Raw genomic sequence first — 27,316 nt, forward strand, 5'->3', positions numbered from 1 at the left:
TATTGATTGATCAGTTGGAATTGGAATTATTGGAATTAATTGGAAAATTCCATTTTAATTACACTGTACTACTATATATCATACAAGATACATTATTTGAGTAAGAGAACTAGATATTTAGCTTTTTTGTGGCTTGAGTCAATGTTGGAGAATTTTAATTGTATAAGGTACAGGTAGTCCTTGATTTACAAACCATTCAGTGATAATTCAAACTGCAACAGCACTGAAAAATGTGACTTATGACTCTTTTTCACCCTTACATCCATTGCAGCATCCCCACGGTCATGTGATCAACATTCGGATGTTTGGCAACCAGCATGTATTTATGATGGTTGCAATGTCCTGGGGTGATATGATCACCTTTTGTGACCTTTTGTGACAAGCAAAATCAATGGGTAACCAGATTTACTTAACAACCGTGTTATTAACTTAACAACTGCAGTGATTCACTTTACAACTGTGGCAAGAAGGATTGTAAAATGGGGCAAAGCTCACTCAACAACTGTCTTGCTTAGCAGTGAAACTTTTGGGATTATAAATTGAGGACTTCTGTATATTTTCTATATTTAATTTAATAAACATGAACACACCTATATTACTAATTAATATTTGCATGGTTTATGTTTGCACGATCACAGATAGGAAATAGCAGATATACAGTGCATTCAGAAATTATTCAACCCTCTAACAGGTTTTGAAATAGTGAGAAAGGTTAAATATTGGGGAGTATATATCACAGCTTCTAATGTCAAATTGTATAAAAATAATTATGAGATACTATGGGCAAAAGTGCAAAAGGACTTAAATGATTGGAAAAAATTACAATTATCTTTGTTGGGGAGAATTTCAGCAGTTAAAATGAATATACTTCCAAAGTTTCTTTTTTTGTTTTTGTTTTGAAGAAAGATGCTAATTTGGAGGAATGGCAGAAAGGGATTAATAAGTTTATTTGGGCAGGGAAAAAGCCAAGAGTTAAATTCAAGATTATACAAGATATACGGGAAAGAGGAGGACTTAAAGTGCCTAATTTAAAATTGTATTATGATGCGGCGGCTTTAACTTTGATTAGTGATTGGCTCAACTTAACAAATAAAAATATTTTTCTCTTGAGGTATGGGATTTATTATATGGATGGCACGCTTATTTAATTTATGATAAAGAAGTTGATCAGGTTTTTAAAACCCATATTTTGAGAAGCGCCTTGTTGCGTGTCTGGAAAAAATATTATTATAGGTTAAATTATAAAATTCCAATTTGGGGGATTCCTGGACACGTGATAGAGGGAGTATCTAGGGGAGTGAATTTGGATAAGATTTCTTATAAGGAATTACTTAGTTTGGTTGGGCAAGATTGGCAATTAAAGTCATTGAATGAGTTGAAGCAAGAAAATATTGTACACTCTTGGTTTCATTATAATCAATTGTTAGTAAGGTGGAGTTTAGATCAAAAGGTTGGTATTACTTTAGAGGATGTTAATTTGGTAAAACAGATTAAAGATCAAAGTCGAACTCATATAAAAAGAATTTATAATGTTTTAATAGAATTGGATTCTGAAACAGAATTAATTAAAGGTTGTATGATTAAATGGGCGCAAAATATTCAAGAGCCGATTTTATTGGATACATGGGAGACAATTTGGGTTAGAAATGTAAAATTCACTCAGGCGCAAAATTTAAGAGAAAATTTTTATGAAATGTTCTATAGGTGGCATTTGGATCCCCAAAAGTTGTCCCGCATGTATCCGAATTTACAGCCCAAATGTTGGAGATGTGGAAATTTAGATGCAACTTATTTTCACATTTGGTGGACTTGTAGAGATATTAAAGCTTTTTGGATTAAGATTTGGTGGAATATTCAAAAGATTTTTAAGAGAAAGATAAAGTTTACTCCACAATTATTTTTATTGAGTATTATTGTAGATTTTGATGTTAAAGAAACTAATTTGATGTTGAACCTTATAACAGCTGCAAGACTATTGGTGGGGCAATATTGGAAGAAAAATTTATTGCCTACTTTGGAAGAATGGATACTTAAAGTTTCTAATTTAGCAGAAATGGTGAAAATCTCCGCCTATTTGAAGGATCAATCACAAGAGAAATATATTATGGTTTGGAGAAGATGGATTGATTACATTCAGAAGAAATATGAGATTGGAAAGTATTATCTTGCTTTTGAGTAGATTTTAGATAATTATTAATAGTTTTAATTCTTATTATTTTTGATTTAATTTGTTAATATTTGTTTGGAGAAGGAGTTAAAGTGTGTTATGGTTTTGTTTGATAGTATAGTTGGTTTATGTTAGTTAGATTATGTTTGTTTATTTTATTTTTTATCCTGTAATCAGCTCTGGGAAGTGGGGGAGGGGGGAAGGGGTGGGGGGTTTATATTGTAATAAATTTATAAAACTTTTAAATAAAAAAAAGAAATTATTCAACCCTCTTCACTTTTGTCAATTTTGTTATGCTGCAGCCTAAAAAAGAATCTTTTTAATAAATTTACAAACATCTCTAAAATTCAGTTTTCACTTTGTCATTATAGGGTACTGAGTGTAGATGAATGAGAAAAAAAATGAATTTCAACAACTGTAGAATCAGGCTGCAGCATAACAAAATTGACAAAAGTGAAGGGGGTCTGAATACTTTCTGGATGCACTGTATACTTCAAAAACATTAGATTTTAAATGTGGTTCCAAAAAGATGAATACAATTAAAACATGCTAAATATAAAAATAAATTATAAAGGGAAAAATATTTATACTATCTCTGAAGTTGAACCTAATATATCAAAATGATGAACAGCATAAGTCTAATTCAAAGAAGGAATTTTGTTAGAAGGAATTACAGTGAGTGATAATCTGCTTTTGCTGGTGAATCCCAGAGATATGTCAAAGTATTGCAAGATTTGCTGACAGGATTGATCTATTATCAGGCCAAATATGCCAAAACAGGAACTGAAAAAAGAACGGTGAAGGAAAATGTCAACTGTAATGTGAAGTTATGTCATATCCAGACTCCTTCCATATTAGGAACAACTCCACAGTTTATTCTTTTACAGCAAACACAATGGACACAAAGGGAGCTCTGGAAAAACAGATTCCTGGTTTCCATCTCCCCTTGGGCTATATTCATCCAGAAATTATAAAGATTAAGGAAATGGAGCCTGGCTTCAGCAAGCTAACAGCTCATCTGGCCCCCAGCCATTTAGCACTCAGCTACCCAGCTGCAATCCAATATCCAGGGACATGATGCACGTAGCATTTAACTCAAGAGAACCTATCTTTGGGTAGAGGTTTAGTTATTCATTTAAATGCACAGTCCGGATGAAACATTATTTTTTTTCTATTTATTAATACTAAGAGATGAATTACCTGGGCAACATATGCAAATTTGTATTTGAAGTCTTACCTTGCAATTGGCTCATTACTCTCATGGTAAATATTTATCCGGCCAACAAATCTGAAAGCCAAAAGGAAAGGAAAAAGCTGAGCATCAATATGGCTGTGGGGGGGAGCAGAGATATGCATGTCAATAATTGGACATATGGACATACAAATAGATTCCACTGTTATCTCTAGAAAAAACGCATCCTTAATACATTAATACATTTATGTATTAAGGACCTATGACCACAATTGAACCCAGAATTTATGTTGCTAAATGAGAAATGCGCTAAATGAGTTTGGTACCATTTTACGACTTTTCTTGCCATGTTTGTTAAGTGAATCACTGCAGTTTTTAAATTTCGCTGTTAGGCGAATCTGGCTTCCGCATTGACTTTGCTTGTCAGAAGGTCGCAAAAATTGTCACATGGTCCCGGTACACTGCAACCATCCTAAATATGAACCAGTTGTCAGAACCCACTTTTCCCTGGGGGGGGGGGGAATGTATTTCATTTCTTCCTAATTTTTTTCTATCTGAGGGTTCTGCCATTCTCCTAAGGGGGAGGGGGGAATGCTCTGTGGTATGTTATTCTGTTTTGCTACAATCTATATTTTCCACTGTTCCTACATACTTACTCTTTGAACTGTCTCTCCCTTTATGTTACCTTGAGGTGAGAAAGGAATGTGCCTCTGGCTTATCTCTCGCTGTGGAAGGGAAGGTGCGAAGTTCCAACATCTTCACAAGCATGGGAAAGGATCTCATTATCAGCTCCTTTCCCGCAGTGGACCTAACACCTTGGGATTGGCCCATTCAAACTGACCGGATGAACTATTGGGGTGGGGTTATGCCTGGGACTCTTTTAACCTATTGATCTGAGGGGAAACCTTCAGATCCTGCCTATCATGCCTGCTATCAGTTTCTCCTAATAAAAGTTCCTTTTGGAAAGAAACTGTTTCCAAGAGTCCTGCTTTCTTGGGATGAAGTTTTGAAGTGGGCCCTGACAAGAATGCTGCAACAGTCATAAGTGTGAAAAATGGTTATAAGTCACTTTTTTCGGGGCTGTTGTAACTTTGAACGGTCACTAAATGAACTGTTGTAAGTGGAGGAATACCTGTACCTCCATTCAAACCCATGGCATTTCTCTGGTTTCTTTCCAAAGCTTGTATCCTTAGCTATTTCTGTAGCTTAAACCTGATCTTCAACAAAACACTTTAATTTTCTTTAAAGTTCTTTTCTTCTGCTTTGGCACAGTAAATTATGGACCTATAGGAAGTGGTTAATTTTTATTTGTTTAGAATATTCCTATTTTCTCAATCTATATATTGCATATTTTTCATCTGTTGCTAGTAATCCTGATTGGTGTTCTTAATTATAGAATATTTTTAATTATTAGTTGCGTATAATGTTTTAAATGATCTTTTAAACCGTAATCACATTCTGTGAGATGGACAGCTATATAAATATTATAAATAAATTTTCAATGCAGCAATTGGCAACATACATGTTCCTTTCCATATGGCTACATTTCTATTGTTTGAGCTAATACATCTGCCATCCATTTCTCTTTATATCCAGGACAGCTTCCAAATCTGCTTTAGCCGGTCCTTCTAGTTAAAAATTAACCTTTTTTTTAACAGAATGCTGAAACTGTTGATTACACCATAAGTTTCTACAGCTTCCTCATCTTCAGTTATGCTACATTTATCTCAAGCCTTAATCTTAAATAGCTAGGATCTGACCTAAGAGAACTAGTATTGCAAAAAAAGGAAGGAGGAAGGAAAATAGACTCCCCCCCTTTTTTTTAAACAGTCCATTTAAATCCATTAGTTTCACTTTTGCTTCCTATCAGTTTCCTATAATGAATTCACATTTTCCTTTGCTCCTTTTTATCAGCTTCCTTTTAGGATGTCTCCCCATCTTTCATTATGGTGTGACATAATTATAGTGCAACTCAAAGGTTTTGTAGTAAAAATGCTAGTAGCAGGAAAGAGTGAAAAATGATAAGAAAGTGGGCATGGCAAGGAAATCTATGCCTCATCTCTTTTGGACAAAAGGATAGGTCTTAGATTGTAACATCACAGTTGACGTCTTGTTGATTTTGGCCTTTTCTTGTAGAAGCTGCTGGTTAGCAATTGTCATTTTCTATTCAATCTAGTTCAGTGGTTCTCAACCTGTGGGTCGGGACCCCATTTGGGGTCGAATGACCATTTCACGGGGGTCACCAAACCATGCTGTCCGCCATTTTTTTCCCTTGTCCCTAGCTGTCCTACTCCCTCTTATTGGTGGTCACACCAACTTGGGGGTCACCACAACATGGGGAACTGTATTATGGGGTCACGGCATTAGAAAGGTTGAGAATCACTGATCTAGTTCTTTTGTTTTAGTTATTTTGATAGATCTCTCCTTGCCTTCATATACACAAGGATTTTGCTTTTTCTTTAACAATAATTGTTTGAACACCCAGCTTGACAGCAACAGTTAATTGACCTTGGCTGATCTAAAAAGCTAAGTGGAGTTGACCATGGTTTCCCTGGATGGGAATTCATTTGAGAAATGTCTTTGACCAAGACATTTAAAAAAAAAGAAATCACAGAAAAAAGAAGGGCAAGTAACTTCTGCATCACACCAAGAGAAATGTATGAATATGCTTGTCTAACTCAGCAGGAACTGAGCTTGATTTGAAATAGATCTTATTTTCTTATTTATTTGAATACACTTTAAACTTGGATAGCAAAAGATCAGTGCTTCTGTAGCTTTTGTAAAACACATTGGGAGACTGAAAGCCAGGAACCTATGGAGAGAATGGTGCCTAAAATTACTAATGTGAAAGTAATATTACTGTGTTAGGTGATCTCTGATCCTATTCCAAAATTGCATCAGTGTGCAACCTAAGAAACTCTGGGAACTGGCATTAAAATGAGCTAGTTGGAAAAAAGAAGCATAAACGTATCTACTTGCATCCACAAATAACTAAGTTCAATAAATATTTCTCTCATTTCTCTAAATACATTTCTATGTTCATGTAACTTTTCAGATTTTCACATAAATATAACCCAGGATCACATTTTAACTTAGTTTTAAGTAAGGCATCACCATATAATTCAACTGTGTATGATAATATTTAAATGATTAAAATGTAGTGTGGGTATCATTAATGGGTTAGAATACATAGAGAATGTGTAACCCTAATTCTAGGCCAGTATTACAAGCAGCGAATAAATGGTTAGAAGTCAAGTAACCCATGAACTTTTTTTTTCAAGTTATCATCCCAACTGGGATGTTTCAATAAGGGATGAAAGAAGAGTTGACAGAAACTGGAGTTACTCAATCCTCTCCTAAACTATTAACTGGTCTAAAAAGGACTACACAGAAAATAGTCATCATATATTTGAACAAAAGAACACTTAGATGAAATATAATACCAATATGTGAAAAATGTGTAGTTACCATACCTCAGTACTAAAGAGCCATTAATAAAGATTAAACCATTTGCTTTCTAGTTTTCTTGGACTGACAGTCAGTGTTATGTGATTCATCTTGATCACCTGAGGCAGAGGTCTCTTTCTAAGAGAAGAGAAGAATTAGGAACTGTCTTCATTGTTCCAGATATCTTCTCAAAATGTGCACTTCTACACTTGGGAGTTCAATGTATTTAAAATGGTAATAGTGAAGTCAGAATTAGTAAGAAGATAATAAATTACATGTTCTTACTTATAAAGATCAGGCTGAGGTTGTTCACATTCAATGGTAGCATGTAGTTTATCAATATCTTGTTCATTGTGAAGAGTCTTTGTATCTTGGACCGCATAATATGTCTGGAATAAAAAAGGAAATAATACTGAAACTGGAAACAAGAACTCTGAACATGAAACACAGTTCTTTTCATCTTTCCATCTGTAATCACGTAGTCTAACACTACAATATTGCAAAATTCTGCAGTTTTGAATGACTACCAAACAGCTATCTTTGCAGATATAAATTCTGAGATTTTAACTAAACCAAACCATTTTACATGGATCTACTAGGTTAAATTAGCATGTTATAAGCTGTATCAGAAAGCTCATATTTTCAAAATGGTGCAGAGCTCTGAACAAACTCAAATTTTGATATGTCGTATATTAAACCAAAGGTAGGTAATCTTTTAATTATGAGGAGCACATCCTTCCTGTCAGGATGGTGACAGCAAGTAATATAGTGGGCAGGGGAATGTGATGCTAATCTGCAGCTGATTTTTCAGGAAGCCCATTCTTTGAAGTGTGAACAGGTTTATTGCATAAATCTATACCAGTCTAAAAAGGGGATTTATGCAGTGTCATTTTCAGGGGATATAAGGTCATAAAAAGCACACTATTGCAATTGAAACCCTGTTCCTTTTAAGATGTGCAATGTTGACACACATATAAAAGCACTGAAGTTTCTATTAGGATATCACATCTGTCATCTTGCCTGTTGTGATCCCCTTCGGAGGTGATGGTTTGTCTTATTACTCACCTACAAAAACTAACATTGTAGCTTTAGGTTATTTAATCCTCCAGAAACATAGACACTTTCATTCATAAATTGAGGTTCTGTAATATAAGAGAAACATCCAATGCCTGATCTTCAGCTAGAGTCTATCATTAAAGTTGTTACCTTATGACTTGATTCACCATCCAAACTTGCTGTTGTAACAAAACATGTGCCATCTGATCGATTACTTGACAATAATATTAAATCACAAGGGAATGTTTCATCTTCTTTTACCATCACAATGTCTCCAACCTAGGGGGGAAAGGCAAGGGGAAATCATGGTTAGAATAAGATTAGAGTTGCTCCCCATAAAGTGAATCCATTGTTAATATACTGTTAAACCAAAATGTGACTTGTCTATTTTTAGGCTTAGTATGATGTCTATCATAACACAGAAACCCAACAAGATTGCTTAATGTTACCCATAAATCAAATTATTATAGTTTAAAATACTGGTTTAGTGCTGTACAATGAACCTATTGGCTTGGTTACAGAATGTGGTAAGTCATAATGTACAGTAGTTTTGTTGTTTGTGTCTTAATGGGGTTTATATCCCATGTTAACGGCTTAATATTAAGCCAGTTGAAGTAGCTTATTCAATAAATCATGGTCAAAACAGATCATGGCCTAGCATGACATTAAGTTGATTAAACCTAGGCTGCAACATAATGTAATTTGATTTGGATTTAATCTAATAAGTAAATTACATTGGTGACTGAATTATTATTCTTTCTGTGATTTTATTGGCGTACCAGACTATAGTGCATCATGATATGCACATAAGGATTCAATATTTATTTGTGAATTTCTGATATAATCCTACAGTACTTTGTTCTTTCTGTCTAGGCCTATATACAATTCACACTGCAAAACTATAGCTACAAATCAAGAAAAAACAAATTAGAAATTATTAACTCTATTTTGCTTCTGTCCTGTTCAGAAAATCACCGAATAGAAGTAGCACTTCCTCACAGTCTCCTGTACTGCTCAGCTGCAATATTATGTTTCAAGTGATAAATTGGGGAACTGCAGTTGTAACAAGGAATGAAAATACGTGTTGAGACATTGCAATGCAAACATAACCCCTCACATACTGGCATTGTAACACTAGTGGAGAAGGTTTGTATTGTGACGTCTCAATGTCACAATGCAAACTTCATCATTTTGATTGGTGTCAAGATGGCTGACTGAAAAGTGTCCACTTAGGTGACGTTTTTGAAATATTTTGCTAAGCTACAATTACCATGATTTCATGCTATGTTGACTGTGATTGCTAGAATTTATGGTGTTTCCTGAAGTATAGTGAAACTTAGGAATAAATAGGAACAGAGAGGATCACTCTTGAACACAAGAGTGGAATTCTCAAGGGTTATTGAAATTTGTACTTTTAGATTGTTAGCTCCAATAGAAACAAACTGTTAATATAAATGAAGGATCAAACTCATTTGATCCCTGCTAATATATCAAATGTACAGGAATCCTAAGCTTTTAAACAAAAAATTAAAAATATTTAAAGAACAGCAATAAAACACCCAATATTTTTCTAATAGCATTCCCTCAAAATAACACCTATAGATAATAGCTTTTAGTTTTGTTTTAAGCTCAGTTTAAAGTAGAAGAGGAAGAAAAATTGGAAACATTTATGTAAAACATATAGTCATTTTTCATGCACCAGTGAAGTAAAATAATATGCAAAACTCTCTCTAGAGGAAAAAGCAGACCAACCAAGCAGAAGTACTTATTGACCTAGAAAAAAACTGTAAATATAAACAATGTAATTTATGAAAAGAACGCTCCAAAATTATACCCCTTTGCTATTCACTAAAGCTGCCTCTCTTTTTCTTAGCTTCCTCATGAGCCTTTAAGAGCTGCATTAACTTTAATTAGTAAACTGCTTAAAGGAACTGTGAGGGTGCAGTGGTTGGAATGAAGTATTGCAGGATAACCCCACCCACAGCCAAGATTTCGATCCTGATCAGCTCAAGGTTGACTCAGCCTTCCATCCTTCCGGGATTGGTAAAATGAGACCCAGATTGTTGGGGGCAACATGCTGAGCCCACTTAGAGAGGGCTGTAAAGCACTATGGGGCAATATATAAGTCTTCTATGCTATTGCAGCCTTCCCCCCACCATATATACACAGAAATCTGAAAAAAAAATGGACTGCTTTAATTAACATAAATATGTTGTGCTTATGATTGTGGGATTGTGATGTACATCTTGAAAGTTATTTCTACATATATTATATTCACTTAGCTGGATACACAATTAAAAATCCTTAGCTGTTAACAGAATAACATGCCTTGATTTGCTTTAAATACTTTCACATTATAAACATATAGTGCCTTAAAGATTAACAAAAAAATCTCATAAGATGATAGTGACAAACACTTCCCTTATTGCAGTGTTTCTCAACCTTGACAATTTTAAGGCATGTGGACTTCAACTCCCAGAATTCCACAGCCAGCAATGCTGGCTGTGGAATTCTGGGAGTTGAAGTCCACATGCCTTAAAATTGTCAAGGTTGAGAAACACTGCCTTATTGTCTCAATAAAATAAGGATGTTTCTATATAATCACCAGAAATTAAGTTCAGTTTGAGTGAAATGTTCAATCATGTCCAGTTCTCAGAGACTGCCTGGACAAGTCCCTGAAATTTTCTTGGCAAGGTTTTTCAGAAGTGATTTGTTGTTGTCTGCTTCCTAGGGCTGGGACTAGTCCAGTGTTTGCTCAACCCATGATTCTGGGAGTTGCAGTCCACCCACCTTAAAATTGCCAATGTTGAGAAGTAGCCCAAGGTCACCTAGCTGGACTAGCCCAAGGTCACCCAGATGGCTTTGTGCCCAAGGTAGGACTAGAACTCAGTCTCCCTGGATAGAGTAATGTAGATAGCCAGTTTGGTGTAGAGATTAAGGCTGGGAACTAGAAACCAGAATACTCTGAGTTCTAGTCCCAATTAGGCACAAAGCCAGCTGGGTGAACTCAGGCTAGTTGCTTTCTCTCATCCCTAGGAACCAGGCAATGGCAAATGAAAAACCCTGCCAAAAAAACTGCAGTGACTTGTCCAGGCAGTCTCTGAGAATCAAAAATAACTGAATGGAAGAAAAAAAAGATTTCACTACATCTGTGTCAAGTGTCAATCTGAGCTGGCATATGTATTAGGAAAAAAGGGGAAGAGATTAGAAAAGATCTAGTGATCCACTGAGTATACTCTTCAAGTTTTTGCTTACTTACTTACTTACTTTATTTATTTATTTATTATTTACTCTTTGTCACATGATGAACATATATTTATCCGAAGCATGTTTAAACTCAGTTATTGATGATTGACCCACTACCTCCGCTGGAAGTTAGTTCCAAGCTTTTACATCTCTGTCTGTGAAGTAATATGTTGTAACGTTACATTTGAACTTCCCTCCTGTCAGTTTGAGGTTATGCCCCTTGTTCCTAATTTTTGCTTAATATTGAAAATACTGCCTTTTAGAACCTTACTCACACCCTTAACATATTTAAAGGTTTAGGTCATGTCACCCCTTTACCTTCTGTCTCTCCCACCTTTATGTATTCATTTTCTCCAATCTTTCCTGATACGTTTTGTCCCTCAGACCTTGCACCATTTTTGTTGTCCATCTCTGGATTCACTCAATCTTATTATTATCTTTGTTTAAGTGAGATCTCTAGAACTGGACACCATATTCTCCAAATGGGGTCTGACTAACTTCTATATATAAAATTAGGACTTTCTTTTTTCTGCTGCTGATCCCTCTAGTTATGCACTGCAGAATTTTATTTGCCTTCACAGCTGCCTGGCCACCCTATTTATTCATTTTGCAGTCATTTCTTATCAACATACCTACATTCTTTTCTTCTGTTGTGCTATCTAACACTTTACCCTCAATACTGTGCCCTGCTAATGGATTCTTTTTTCCTAAGTGCATGATATTACCATTACAAACACCGAGCAATGGTTTCCACATTTTGATCAATTTTTCAATAATGCGAAATCATTTTCCATATTATGAATACCCCAGGAATATCAACTCTATTACACACCTTCGTGTTATCAGCAAAAAGACAAACCTAGCAATCTTTCTAATGCAGACATGTCAAACACAAGGCCCGGGGTCCAGATGCGGCCTGCGAAGTGGTTTCATGTGGCCTGCGAAGCCATTCTGGAAACAGTGAGGGAACAGCCCCCACTGCCTTGGCCCTGGCCCAGGCCGGCCAAGAGTCAATGTACAATTTTGTGTTGGCCATCTATGCTGAAACACATTCAAGCTTAGCTCCACAAGGCCGTCTGGAAACAGTGAGGAACCAGCCCCTGCCGCGTCAGCCCCACCCCCTGGGTGCATGCTGGGGAGGTGTCACCCTTTGTGAGGAATGAAGAAATGGACCATGCCTTGACGCTTGTGCCAGTCCCTTCTGCCAGAGACCCTCAGATCTGTCCCACTTCTGCCCAGGCCCCCACAGGCACCCTTGATGCGAACAATGTAGAGCTGGCCATGCCCACCCACTAGGCCACACCTACTCCATCCACGCCCACCCAATAGGCTACACCCACCCTGGCCACACACACCCGCCCCCCCGAGGGCAACCGCAATGCTGATGTGGCCCTCAATGAAATTGAGTTTGACACCCCTGGTCTAATGTATCACTTATAAGCACACAGAATAGAACAGGAGTTAGACTGAGGTTTGTGGTACACCACTTGTGACTTGTCTCTGTTCAGGCAGTGCTTCGTTAAAAAATCACACACTGGAATCTATCCCTGAGCCAACTTCCTATCCAATGAATCACCCAGTAGTTAAGTCCTAACCTGTACATTTTTTATGAGTTCGTTATGTGGAACTGTATCAAATACTTTGGTAAAATGCAGACAGGCTATGTCCATAGCACCACCTTCATTGAAAACATTTGTGACATAATTTAAAAAATCAGTTAGATTAGTTTGACAAGTAAAGCCATGCTGCTTTGGGTCCATCAAGTTGTGTGCTTTTAAATGTTCATTAATCCTTTTTTTCAGGAGTAATTCCATTAACTTCGCTATATATTTATTCATGTATTTTAACTTTAGTATTGATATATACCATTTTTCAAGAAGATAGCTGCCGAAATGAACTGTAGTCTAGAAAAGACAGTGCCATAATAAATTTGCTAGTTTTAAAGATATTAAGGCTATGTATCAGTGGTCCCTGGACATTGATCAGCAAGGAAATAAGAAGTTATTCATCAGGCAGGAAGTTGTGCTATAATAATATGGTAGAGCAACATTCACCTCTTAACATATTTACATCCTATAACATTCTCTGATTTTAAATGATGCTATTTTGCATGATGTAGTTATGGATTGTGGCTCTTTACACATTCAGAAATATTTGTCAATCTAAAAAGGGAATGGTGGTTTTAAACTGATGTGCTAAAAGTGTCTTTCTTATAAGGTGCTTAAAAGCATTCCAATGGTCATAATGGTCTACATAAAGGAAATGATCAAGAACAAAAGTTCTAGCATTAGCTATCATTAGAGGGTTAAGAACTATTGAATCTAGTGAAAATTTCTTCTCATTTTGTATTAAAAAGTAAACTGCCAATGTTACTTTTATGACTTTTAGATTATTCTATTTATTTATGGTTTATTCATTTAACTATTATATTGGCTTGTTTAGATTACCGGTAAGTTGAATTAGTCAGAGGATGTAATAAGAAGAAATGGCCTTGAGAAACAGAAGGAAGAGATGCTACTAAAACAATGGTCAAATAAAAGGCACTGACTCTGGGACAAGAATATAAGATGTGTAAACATCTTAGGCAAGCCCTTTCCTAGTTTACACAAAGATAAGGAGTATTCAGAGAATTGCAGTGTTCTCTTACTATACTTTTACAGTAAAAGTAGAGACATGACATTGGTGTCTTACTGTTCCTTGAAGGGCTGACAGACTGTGACAGCCACCATGGGAAAATAGTTTTTTAAATAGCCCTCAACAACAATAAAAAGATCCATATCCCATTGCATAAAGATTGCTTTCAAATTTTTCTATAAATCAACAGCATAATCCTTGTATGTTTATTCAAAAGAACTTTCCACTATATCTAAATAAATTTTACTGAACAATGGAAAACAACACCCAGCCATGTAGCCAATGATCTGCTTTGCCTTCATTCTTCTCATATTCTGCCTATTAAGCAGGGACTGTTACAAAATGGCCCCTCAGTAAACTATGGAGAGTTCAGGAATCAGCATGTACAATCAACATTAAAACTCAAGAGATGTTATGGATGAAATTAAGTACCCTTTCATTCTTTCTTGTCTCTTTTTATATACACTTGCACTCATTTGATCTCATTTTGCTAGTTCCTATATATAAAGTTATTTTAGTTCAGCAGAGAATAAAATCTACAATAATCCCAGTTGTAGTTTTCAAGTTGTTAAGAGATCCCTTCTGCCTGGACTATATACATTCGTATTTGCCACAAGCCTAGACAGGAAGACTCCCAAGAGCACCATCATGAAGAGAGTGCTAGAATTAAGTCTCCTTTTTCAGTGAAACAGAACTCTTAAGATCCATTGGTTCAATATTTACAGGATGTGTAAAGTTCAAGTTACAAAGAAAAAAATACTTCCTGCTATAATACCAGTCTTACTGGTTTCTCTTATACTATCACTCTAATCTTGTTTGTCTACAATCTTATTCCCAGTTATTTTAAAAGTTCTGAAAGACAGCACATGTGAAATTCATTCAAAGTGGATTTGAGTAGCTATTTACATTACAACATTCTACTTTGTAATTTTCCTATCATAGGCAAACTCAGAAGGTCACAAATACGAGACTATTTTTTGAAACAACAGCCAAGCACGTGAAATCTTAAATACAGTACTAATACCTTTCTTAGCACCCATATATTAACTTTATTATGATCACAAACCAGCATAATTACATTTCTTATGGCACATGATTCATGTACTGCAATCTCACTTATGTTGTTAGGAACAATACAATAGTACACTTTATTTAATTATTTATTTAAACTAATGTATTTAGTTGCCGAATTCACCAAAGCAATTCTGGACAGTGTACAATAAAGCTAAAATATAAGTGCATATAAATGCATAAAACTACTTATCATTATTAATTATAAAAACATTTAAAACATTTAAAAACTATAAAAACATAATAGAAGAAGGGATATTACTAACAATGGAGCCACATATCACCCCTTTGGGCTGGGAAGAGAATGCCATAGTAATTCTTAACTACTTTGTAGCTAATCATAACTTAGCTATTATCATGCCTAACCACAAAGTGCTGCTTGATGCAAGTCAAACATTCTTACCTTTTGGCAGATTGATTCATGCACATAGAGAGATAACATCTCTTTGTTCACTTGATGGATAATGGGATTGGATTTAAAAATGCAGCAATAAAGTGATTTAAGAAATTGAGGATATTAAAGTCTGGAAACTGCAGTGAATTTAGAATTCCTTTTTTTACTGCTCTGTATAATTTCAGATACTCTATATAAAATGTATCACATAACTGGATCAAATGCTATATACCATAATAGGAAACCATTAATGGCACACCCTTTGGGTGTGAAGAACTGTAACTTATTTATGAAATGTCTATTTGCCATAAGTAAAACCTGCAAAAATATACACTCTAATATCAAGAAACCTCATAAGAATATTTATTGATCCCTGATCCTTACTCTTAGTTTGCGGCTCTGCTTTCGAACTAGTTTGCCATGACGAATAAAATGAACGGGACACTGATTCATTGCATTATCAGCTTTATGACGAAGCCAATCTTCATATCCCTGAATGAAACAGCAAAGAAAACATATAATCAAATGTGTGCTAAAAGAAGAAAATGGCAAACTACTGGTGCATGGTGACCAAAACAATTGCATGGTTGTATCCACTTGAAACTGACTTTCCTTTTTATCCTTTGGCCTATTATGTACCATAAATTAGAGAAATCAGGAAAGAAAGAACATTAATTAATCTGCATCTCATAGTGAGGGAAAAACACAGGCTCAGAACTTTAAGAGTAGAATCTCTGCTTCCAGAACTGAGTTCCCTTCCGTGCATAGAGGAGAGCAGAACTCTTTCAATGGGGTACAGAAACAGAGCTGAAATCCTGAAGATTTCAACTCCATTTGTGCTCCCCACTAAAGGATTTCCTTTCCATGCATGGAGGGGAGCTGAACTCTTTCAGCAGGTAGCTCTTTCAGTTAGCCCCCAGGGATGAGAGGGAGACAAAATCCAAGCAGAGGGTGGCAAGTCAGCACAGTAAGTTAAGAAACGCTGACCATCTGCTTAATTATCTATTTGATCGCTCAGTGACTGAGATTCCAGTTTCAATTTTAGTCAAAAGTCAAGGACTATCTCCTTATAAGAGGGGCAGGTCTTAAACGTCCTGGTCCAGTTCTATCTAGAGCTTTTCTGACATAATTCCTGCAAGTACATCTGTTGGGGAGTATTTCACTGACATATTTGAGTTTTCAGTATTTATTCACATTAAGAATTATAATTTAGGATAGAAATTAATGGTCTCATTGGAGTTCTCACAACAATCAGGAATCTTAGAGTTCAACACAAAACTCAGTTTGAATAATTATTTAATGACTAAAAATGGTCACAAGCTATTTCTGCAATCATCACTCGAAAATATAGTATTATTGCAGTACTACTGAAGTATTCAGCATAAGGTAGAAAGTATTATTCTAATATATCAGCATCTGCATGTTTATTTTCAGGCTTTTTTTTCCACTTAATTCTAATTGTTGTATAATTTAATCAATCAATGCATCCTTGACAGTGACAAATCAATGAATAAAGGATAAATAAAGAAATGCAGTTTTCATATACACTTGGGTATAGCAAATATAACTGCTGTAAAATCATGAATCAAAACAAAAATTGAAAATCAAAAAGTGAGATATGCTTTCCAGAACAAGGGAAACATTTTTTTTCTTTCAACTAGGGAATTCTAGAAGTCCACACATCTTAAAAGTTATTGATGTAGAAAAACACTGCTTTAGGCCAACTGAGGGAATATAAAGGCAGAAGGAATAAAACATGACAACAGTCATTGAAATGAATGAATCATTCAAAAAATCCTTTTTGAAAACCATGTAGACATGATCTGCCTCCAATTCTGAAATTGAAAAACTAAAATTAAAACTCTAAAATGCTTACCTGCTTTATAGCTGTTACAATGATGACAAAGAACAGTGGGAGCCCGCTTGTCACTGGACTGGTTGGTGTGTCAATAATTAACTGGGAATAAAGTGTCACATATTTTTTTTATAAAATATAGATTTCAACAAAAAACATATTTAAACAAAGTATAGAGTTTTCAAGCTATACTTTTATAAAAACAAACCTTGTTCTTGAAAAGCAGTGAGGTATGCAGCCTAAATATTAAGGAAATTGCATAACTTAAGAAATGCATCCATATTGATAATTTCAAATGACTGATGGTGCTGTTAGGTATAATGCGGAAATGGAGAGGAAAATCTGGTTTATCTCTTAGGCTGACTTAGTTACGTTCCTTGAAATATATATTTTAGGATGCATGTCTTCACAAACACATATTTAGTGATTCATGCTTAATATTTACAACAAAAGTGTACTTTGTTTACTGATTTTGTACAGCTCCTTCCCAAGGGCACACATCATCCTGAATTTGAAACATCCTGTTTTGAGCTCAAAATGCATATTTTGACTTTTCCAGAAGTTTCTTTTCCAAAGTTTCCAAACTCCAAATGCAGATATTTGCAAAACAGGGATTTTAGAATTACAACAGCACTGAAAAAAGTGACTTATGACCATTTTTCACAGTTACAACCATTGTAGCATCCCCATGGTCACTTGATTAAAATTCAGATGCTTGGCAACTGACTCTTATTTATGATGGTTGCAGTGTCCCATGGTCATGTGATCATATTTTGAAGCCTTCTGACAAGCAAAGTCAATGGGGAAGCCAGATTCACTTAACATCTGTATTACTAACTTAACAACTGCAATTATTCACTTAAAGTGTGGTAAGAAAGATCCTGTACATGGCTTATATATCTAACATAAAAAAGAGGTACATTTTACCTGTACAAGAAAAATGATAAGAAAGTAGAAGTTTGCTATTCTTCTGAACTGCTCAAATAAGTTCTTTGGTATGAAGTTCCAAAAGGTGTACTGAAAAAGATGGGAAGTTAATGAAGGCTAAATCTTTATTTACAAAGAAATTAGACATGATTTCTTTCTTTCTATGTCAATAGCACAATATATTGTTCACTGCTGGGAATAAACTACATACCTGCAAAAACATTCTATGATCATACAAAGATTATATATTATATATCTACGTACGTCACATATTAAATAAAGTGGATTGTATTACTAATTAGCCTAAAATACCATTCTTTGGCATTTTAGAGGAGATGAAGTGTACTTTGCTACACTTGGCTGTGACAATCATTTAACAAACCTCTAAGGCAGCGATTCTCAATCTTCGTGTGATGGCGACCCCGTCACACGAACGTGCCGCGCATGCGTGGCGCGTGGCACATGAGCGGCGGCGCCCCCATGCGCAGCGCACATGCGCGGCGCTGCCCCCCATGCGCGGCGCACATGCGCGGCGCCGCCCCCTGGGGGGGAAATGGCGGATTGCATTGTTTCGCGACCCCCGTAAAATGGTCGATCGACCCCAAATGGGGTCGCGACCCATAGGTTGAGAACCGCTGCTCTAAGGAATGTTGATAAATTGGGCAGTAGTGTGAAATACCTCTTGTGAAAGTTTGGTATTTTACTCAGAAAACATAGTGATTAATCACTTAATCACACATAAAGTGATTAAGGAGACCTCATACCAAATTAATTCCCTAAGGCAGTGTGTCAAGGTGACATGCCACTGTTCACCAACACCCAACAGCTTGAAAGCACACACTGTTTTCATGCAGTTTTTGGAGGCTATGGAAGTTGCACGACAATTGGGTGTGCTCTTGACCGACCTCAGAAGCCTCGGTTTTCAGAGGCTGCAGAGGCCACGGGACAGCATTCTCTGAAGTTGCTTCAAGAACAAAGGCCTCATGCAACCTCAAGAGCAGCCTCAGCTAGGTTACAGGGAGATGTCAACATAAAGAGAACACCACCTGAAGGTAAGCAGTGTGTGTCAGATCATGGGGAATGCTAGATTGGTGGGCAGTTGCACCATTAATAAGACTTGTGCTCAAGGCAGCCTTTTTGAGTGGCAGCAGCTAAAGTTGAGGTGAGAGCCTCAATTTCAGAGCCAGCTCAGCATTGCCATTGAGTTTTCGAGATGGCCTAAAAAGGATCAGAACAGAAGAGAATAGAAAAACAGTTGGAAGGGACTTTGGAGGTCTTCTAATCTAACCCACTGCTCAAGCAGGAAACCCTATATCATTCTGGACAAATGGTTGTCCAATCTCTTCTTTAAAACTTCCAGTGTTGGAGCATTCACAACTTCTGGAGGCAGGTTGTTCCACTGATTAATTGTTCTAACAGTCAGAAAATTTCTCCTTAGTTCTAGGTTGCTTCTCTCCTTGATTAGTTTCCATCCATTGCTTCTTGTCCTGCCTTCAGATACTTTGGAAAATAGCTTGATTCCCTCTTCTTTGTGGCAACCCCTTAGATATTGAAACACTGCTATCATGTCACTCCCTAGTCCTTCTTTTCATTTAAACTAGATAATCCAATCCAGAAACACTTCTTTATATGTTTTAGCCTCCAGTCCCCTAATCATCTTTGTTGCTCTTTTCTGCACTCTTTCTAGAGTCTCAACATCTTTTTTACTGCGACTAAAACTGGATGCAGTATTCCAAGTGTGATCTTATCAAGGCATTATAAAGTATTATTAATACTTCACTTGATCTTGATTCTATCCCTCTGTTAATGCAGCCTAGCACTGTGTTGGCTTTGTGGGCAGCTGCAGCACACTGCTGGCTCATATTTAAGTGATTGTCCATTAGGACTCCAAGATCCCTCTCACAGTTACTACTATTAAGCCAGGTACCACCTATACTATACCTGTGCATTTGGTTTTTCTTGCCTAAATGTAGAACCTTACTTTTTGTGCCATTGAATTTCATTTTGTTACATAGTATCCAATGTTCAAACCTGTCAAGATTCTTCTGTATCTTAAGCCTATCTTCTGGAGTGTTGGCTATTCCTGCCAGCTTGGTGTTGTCTGCAGATCTGATTCCCATCTATCCCCTCATCCAAAACATTATTTTTTTTTAGTTTTAATCTTTCTTTTAAACATTTAATAAAGTTATATGACATTACCCAATGTATTGACACTACCAGATGTGGGCTGTAATTTCATAATCACTGGATAACAAGAAAGACATTAAGAAAACTGTATGTTTCTGCTGGCATCCAGTAGTCCAATAGATTTCTGCAGCCCAGATTTGGTGAAGCCAATCATGTATCTATTGTGGGAAAAATCCATTGATAGTATACTGTAACTGTAAATCAGCACATAAAGTAATTGAATGTGGTATTTTATGCTTGCACAGACCAGCAGAAATTTTGACTATTGGCAAATTTTAATAGTAAACAGCAAATTTTTATTTCAGAGTCAGACTTCTGCAACGAAACAAGAGATTTTGTTGCAAAAAATGAAATTATTGATAAAAAGGGGAGTGTTTACATTGAAGCCAAAAGTATAAGGCAAATTAAATAACCATGATACTGTATGGGGCATTGAAAAGAATAAAGATATGAGGGAATACCTTTGATGAGACTATTCTGTTATCTGGATATCGCTGCAGAATGTATGCTTCAGCACCTAGCGGGGGTTCACGATGCCCAACATAAATTGTCCGATTGTCTACCCAGTTCTCTTCCCCAGCACACTGTGAAGAAAAATAATAATTAAGCCAGTAGTTCTACATCATTCTACATCAGAGGCTGGTGTTTTGTTTTGTTTTTAGAGAGAACATTTCCCTGATTTGAGGTTATCTTTTTTTTTCTGTTTGCGTTATTATAGTACTGTTGTATTCGTATTTTTGTATGAGGCACATTTTATACCATTTTTTTAATGTAAGCCTCCAAGAGTCCTTTTTATTGTGACAGTATAGAAATATATTAAATAAACAAATAATAAATAACTGACCTAATGAAACATGCATCAATTCACCCTTCATATATGATTAAAGTTCCATCTCCTAAATCTCTAATAAATAATATCCATAATATGAAATATAATATACACACACACACACACACACACACACACACAGTATTTATGGCTTAACTGTACACTATCCAGAGATGTGTGGTTTCTGCATTTGATATAGAAATAAATAAAACATAATTTCCTGAACAGTTATAGGTAAGCTGTCAGAATCCTATGCTTGAAACAATAATTACTTTTGTATTATTCATAAATATTAAATATTAGGAAAATAACTCCTATCTTAGAATATACAGTATGTATATTCTTATTATATATAGGCTGTAGTCCATTTAGATGTCCAACAAGGTTCAAGGATACACTACTAATACTTGACTTTGCTTCTCTTGCTGACAAACTAGAGTTAAGCCAGTGCTAATATTTCCTCACATTTTGAATATGTTTGTATATTAAATAGTTCCAGTCTTTGTTTCTAAAATTTTGCTTAAGGTACTTCCATGCAGAAGTTTCAGAGCAGATTTTCTAGGGCAATTCAACCAAAAAATAATTAAACCATTGATTTTATGATTTCAGAAATTTCTGTCTAGGGGATTCTTCAAATTAATCAACTTGGATTTTAACTTTCAGTCTAGCTATATAGTGGGTACCATAAAATTAGTAACATTTGAAACTATACTATAAAGAATCCTCTACAAATTTTCCTTGAATTGAATTTAAATGAATGACAAAGACAAAGCAAAGGAATTTGCAGATCACATTCATTATTTTTAGAATAAATGACAATTGGCTGAGTTCATTCATGTCAATCCAGCGGGCCCCAACCTTTTGGACACCAGGGACCGGTTCCATGAAGAGAGCTGAAGCTTATATTGTTCCAGATGCTTGTTTCTTTGTCTATCATTTGAGAAATATGCTCTCTAGTTATATAATGGTATGTGGGGATGACCTTGGAAGACAGGAGGAAGAGACACAGACCAAAGTATGGTTGGGCAATGGCAGCAAAGTTCACAGAAGAAATAGGGCTCTGCCAAACATCTCAGAAGGGAGCCTCCCTGGTTTCTTGGACTGTCAAGACCGGGAGGGGGGAGGAGAGAGATGTACTTTCAGACTCACAAAATTCTTCTACTGAAACCTTACAGTAAAGATAAAACTAATGCTTTCTGTGCTTTGTGCCTAGACTAGCTCACAAGGCTGACAATAATTTATGAGAATAAAACAGAGTATTTGCTTTGTTGTTGTTTTCCCCATTAATTGACCAAATTAATACACCAGCCTCAGAAAAAATAACATAATTCATCCTTGGAACAGAATACGAACGTGATTTTTATTAAAGTAGGAGTTTGAATCCTAATAAAATATAGCTCTGGGGCATCCATTCTGTATATTTAGCACAGTTCTCTAATTCTCATAATAGCTTTTGACATTCAAACCTTCAAGGGAATAGAAACCAAGAACAATTTATATTTCCTTTTTTTGATGTGTGCATCTCTGTATATAAAAGTTAAATTATAACCAACATGCTTCCATTATCTCCCATTTAGAAAACTAGCACTGTTATCTTATATTATAATTTATTCTCTTAATTTAAATATCATAAACCAGCGATTCTCAACCTGTGGGTCGGGACCCCATTTGCGGTCGAACGACCATTTCACGGGGTCACCAAACAACGCAGTCCGCCATTTTTCCCCCTTTTCCTTAGCTGTGTTACTCCCTTTTATTCTATTGGCTTTTGAAAGCCAATAGAATAGACTCTCTTGAATAGAGTCTAATTCTAATGGCTTTCAAAAGCCAATAGGAATTGTCCAGGCTGTCTCTGCCCTGCTGAGCCCGCCAAAAGTCCCATTCTGCAAACGGTGCTGCAAGTTGTCTGCAGCGAAGGCGAGCTGTCTGGAAGTTTCCACCTCTCCCTGCTGAGCAACTACTAAAAATATAAGTAAAAGAGGGCCAGGGGTGGGAGGTGGGAGGCCGGTGGGCGCAGGGAGGGTGCTGGCGTGCGTGGGGCCCATCGGATGCCTTACCTCCCTTGGGCTGGGCCAGCTGGTGGCCCAGCCGGTGGTCGGCCTGCGCCGTCTCTGCCGCTTGCCAGCTACACCTTGGCCGGTGCAGGGGGCGGCACCATGCATGAGCGGCACTCCTGGGCAGGGAAAGTCCTTGACTTACGACCGGTTGGGTAGTCCTCCACTTACGACTGGTTGGGTAGTCCTCCACTTACGACTGGTTGGGGTCGCGGCATTAAAAAGGTTGAGAACCACTGTCATAAACCAATATTTACATAGAATGCATTACTCCGCTTAACTGAAAATAGCTGCTATAACAGCTATTAAAGCTGTCATAATGGGATCATAAGGGCACAATTACAATTCTCAAAGATTTTATACACTGCATCAAGGCAGACATGTCAAACTAGCGATGTCTCGTGACGTTGCGAGATGTATCAGAATATTTTGCCATTGCCGGCAATGGGGTGGGCACAGCTTCCGGATGACGCATCCAGCCTGTGGGCCAGCAGTTTGACACCCCTACATCAAGGAGAAACCTGTTACTAAAAGAACAGTGTTTGTTGGGACTATGGCAGGGTCAGATCAGATTACACTAAAATTTATTTGCATTAATATCATTGATATGTGTGCGTATGTTTGTAAGTGTGTGTGTACTCTTCTGTTCAATAGTATTTGATTCTCAGAGACTGCCTGGACAAGTCCCTGGTTTCTTGGTAATATTTTTCAGAAGTGGTTTGCCATTGCCTGCTTCCTAGTGCTGAGAAAAAGAAACTGGCCCAAGGTCATCCAGCTGGCTTTGTGCCTAAGGTGGGACTCAAGTCTCCTGATTTCTAGCTTGATGTTTAGCCACTACATAAAACTGTCTCTCATGTATATATATATTTGCTCCCCAAAATATTTAAGTAATATGTACCAAATACATAAAAAATAGAATATATTGATCAAACTTTTAAAATATAGCAAAGTAAACCAAAGGCACACAGTGTGGCTCATCTTAATAGGAGCTGTTAGGAATTCTGTGACTTTGGCCACCCAATTCTCTTTTAATTGGATATTGAAAAGGGAAAAATGGCTTCAAATTACATCTTTCACAACCTAGACCTGATCTGGATTGAACACCCAGAAGGGATATTTTGGATTTGTGTGTGCCATAATGCATGTAACATTGTTTAATCCATGGTCTTTTGCAACAGAAAGACTATTCTAACATCTCCCTGTAGAGTAACAAAATATTTAGAATTAAACTGAATTTTACTTCTAGTCTTGAGCTAAGAGTCAGAATAAGATAAGTCCATTGCAAACTGAAGGTTTGTATCCTGCAGACTCCAAACCAGGATCTTTGCAACCATTCTTCTTTCAGCTAAGGAATCAAGTAGCAAAAAGCCAGGCAAACAATACAGGGAGAGGTCACACAAAGATGGGGGGGGGAGAGAATTACACTCTTAATCCCAGCAAGGGAAGGGAAGAAATGTTGTTCAGGAAAGACTGGATTAAAGAAATAATAACAAATTCTGCCATATGACAAACCACTAAGATTCCCAACCATTCTGATTCCTCAGGTTGCTTTCTCCTACTGCAGTTTGCAATCTACATGCTGGGAGGTGAGAGGCATGGAAGGGAGTCATAGGAGGATAAAGGATGGGAGACCTGCATGGAAGTATGCAGTAGGGTCATGGAAGGAAGATAGTTGAATGGTGCATTTAAAGTGTTACTGCACATCATTGCAACTTTGATGTTGATGATGATGGGATACAGCAAGAGCAAGGATGCAGTATCCCCCAAAATGGTAGATCTCAAAGTCTTGATCTATCTCCTTGTGGTCAGACAAGGTAAAACTTTCCATTATCTTATGATTATCTGTTTGCCTTCCTTTGTGGGCTTTGTCTCCAAATATACCACCTCAGTTTTAGAACATGGGAAAGAAAAACCCAGACTCTATGAATCTTCAATAATATCATACAAAATATACTAAGATTCATACTGGATACAATTATTTTGGAACTTTATAATACAATTGATTATCATTTCAACTGAGTAGGATGATAAAAAGCATAGATGATCAAAAACCTGTGCTGGTAGCTTTATGTTTCAGTTGATAATAAAAATTTATACATTTAAAAATAAAGAAAGTGTCTCAAAACAGTTATATTCCATATGATATGATATATGATATGTGATATGTAATATGTGATGTGAAATGATATATGATATGATAATAATTTCTTTCCCATCCTGGTTCACTCCATATATGTTGAGACTACAATTTCTGAAATTCTCAGCTAAGACAGCTTGAACTTGATTTTGGTATGACCAAAAGTTCTGGGAGTGCATCTATCTAGAAGGGATTAGCATAGAGAAAGTGTTTTGGAGAAAGCCCTCTAAAATTATTCTCAACTTCTACTTTGTTCAACAAAAAATAATTATTTTAATTTAATTTTTCCTGTTTTAACTGCTCCAGTTGGACTATAATATTTATATAATTTTAATTGTACATTGCTCAGTGTCATTCTGTGAATGAGATGGGCAGTCTCAAATTTGATATATAAATAAACAAAATAAAATAAATAAAAGTAATACTTAAAGCAGCAGCACACAACATTAAAGCCACTATTCTACAATCCCCTCCCCCAAATTCTAACAATACTACAAAAGATATTGTTGTAACTCTTGATAACATGTATCAATATATAAACTTTAAAAGGATAACAAAAGACAGTTTTCTACCCTGTGCCAGAGCTCCCTCAGAAAATTCCACTAAGACCTTTGCAAAAAAAGAACATATACACAAAAAGAACAGAAAAATCATGCAGCAAAATGGACAGGGTAGTGAAGTGTATCCATCTCTTTGTGCTTTATTACTTAAACCCATTAAAAGGTACATCCAAGAAACCATAAATATGCCTTAGCATTATGACTTTCTAATAATAACCAAAAGCTCAATGTACCGAAACCAAGTTTCATTGGCACATCAATGAGGAAGCATTACTTATGCTTTCTCTTGCTTCAACACTGTCAGCAAAAACAGAACCCAAAACTGAAAAAAAAATCCATTAAGCTGTCTTTCCATCACATACAAAAATACCATTTTCAAGAATGTTATCTTTAACAAACTCAAAAGTTAAAGGAATAATAATTTATATATGACTTTGAGTCTAGTTTAAAGGGCGTAAAAGCTTTAAGAAAATGATGAGGCAGAAAGTTCGCAAATAAGTGACTTTGGTTTAAATATTGGGATTTTTAGAGATTCATGCTTTTAAGAATGTTTTCAAGAAATAAAAGCCTATCATCCTATAGGCTAATGCATTAGAATAAATGCACCACATTTGTCTGAGCAAGGTGAGATTGATGGGCAGCTGTTTATGCCAATGTAACTATTGGACAGCAAATATGGAAAGCATGAACCATGATCTTACCGCTGTCACCACTTTGATAAGCAAATCCTTCTAGACAACACCTGCAACATGCTACTGTACTCTCTGTCTTATAATTAGCTAGACAACAGTCCTAAAAACAAGTAATGTACTTACTAGGCATCAGAAGAGTTTTGGCCTTGAAAAAGCACCTATCATCTCTCATATTAGTGAAGAGAATCCAAGTGGGCTGCAATCTGGTGTGAAGGGATTAGTACAGTGATTCTCAACCTTTCTAATGCCATGACCCCATAATACAGTTCCCCATGTTGTGGTGACCCCCAAGTGGGTGTGGCCACCAATAAGAGGGAGTAGGATAGCTAGGGAAAAGGGAAAAAATGGCGGACAGCATGGTTTGGTGACCCCCGTGAAATGGTCATTCGACCCCAAATGGGGTCCCGACCCACAGGTTGAGAACCACTGGATTAGTAGAAGGTTTGAATATATACAGCAGATATAATATACCAAGTTCTGCATTCTAAATTAATTATAATTTGTACAATTTTAATCATTCAGCTTCTTTTGATTCAAAAACATGAAATTTGAAACTCCTGAGCATATCTAGAATTGATTTGGTTCTGTCTTGATAGAAATGTAGCTGAACACTGTAATAACAATAAGAAGATATGCTATATTTATAGATATATTGCAAGGACTTTCTCTTGAAATACCAAACATTCCTTGACTTTGTAGACTACAATTATCCATAATTTGGAATTAATTTTAATTTAGTGTCTTTCTTATCTGTAACTAGATGTTGTGAGAGACCATGAAGAAGCCTGGAAGGTAATGGAAGGAATAAACAACCAAGAAATAGAAAGGGGAAGAGGAACTCTGGTCTCATAATTGACAGTAACCTGGT

At 36.3% G+C, this 27,316-nt stretch overlaps 1 protein-coding gene across 6 annotated transcripts in view; it reads right to left on the reverse strand.

Moving 5' to 3' along the window:
- Positions 1-27,316, reverse strand: part of ATP11A (ATPase phospholipid transporting 11A) — a 170,492-nt gene that overhangs the window by 48,765 nt on the left and 94,411 nt on the right. For all 6 annotated transcript variants that reach the window (XM_039359713.1, XM_039359715.1, XM_039359717.1 and 3 more), the window contains exons 2-8: positions 20,638-20,760; positions 17,990-18,079; positions 17,084-17,164; positions 15,592-15,699; positions 8,013-8,141; positions 7,092-7,195; positions 3,405-3,455 (exon numbers count right to left, since the gene is read on the reverse strand). In XM_039359713.1, coding sequence (XP_039215647.1) covers positions 3,405-3,455; positions 7,092-7,195; positions 8,013-8,141; positions 15,592-15,699; positions 17,084-17,164; positions 17,990-18,079; positions 20,638-20,760 — 686 coding nt within the window. The remainder of the gene's footprint in view (positions 1-3,404; positions 3,456-7,091; positions 7,196-8,012; positions 8,142-15,591; positions 15,700-17,083; positions 17,165-17,989; positions 18,080-20,637; positions 20,761-27,316) is intronic.

Source organism: Crotalus tigris, unplaced genomic scaffold (genome assembly GCF_016545835.1).
Source record: "Crotalus tigris isolate CLP2741 ecotype Arizona unplaced genomic scaffold, ASM1654583v1 scf7180000019116.999743, whole genome shotgun sequence".
Lineage (NCBI taxonomy): Eukaryota > Metazoa > Chordata > Lepidosauria > Squamata > Viperidae > Crotalus > Crotalus tigris.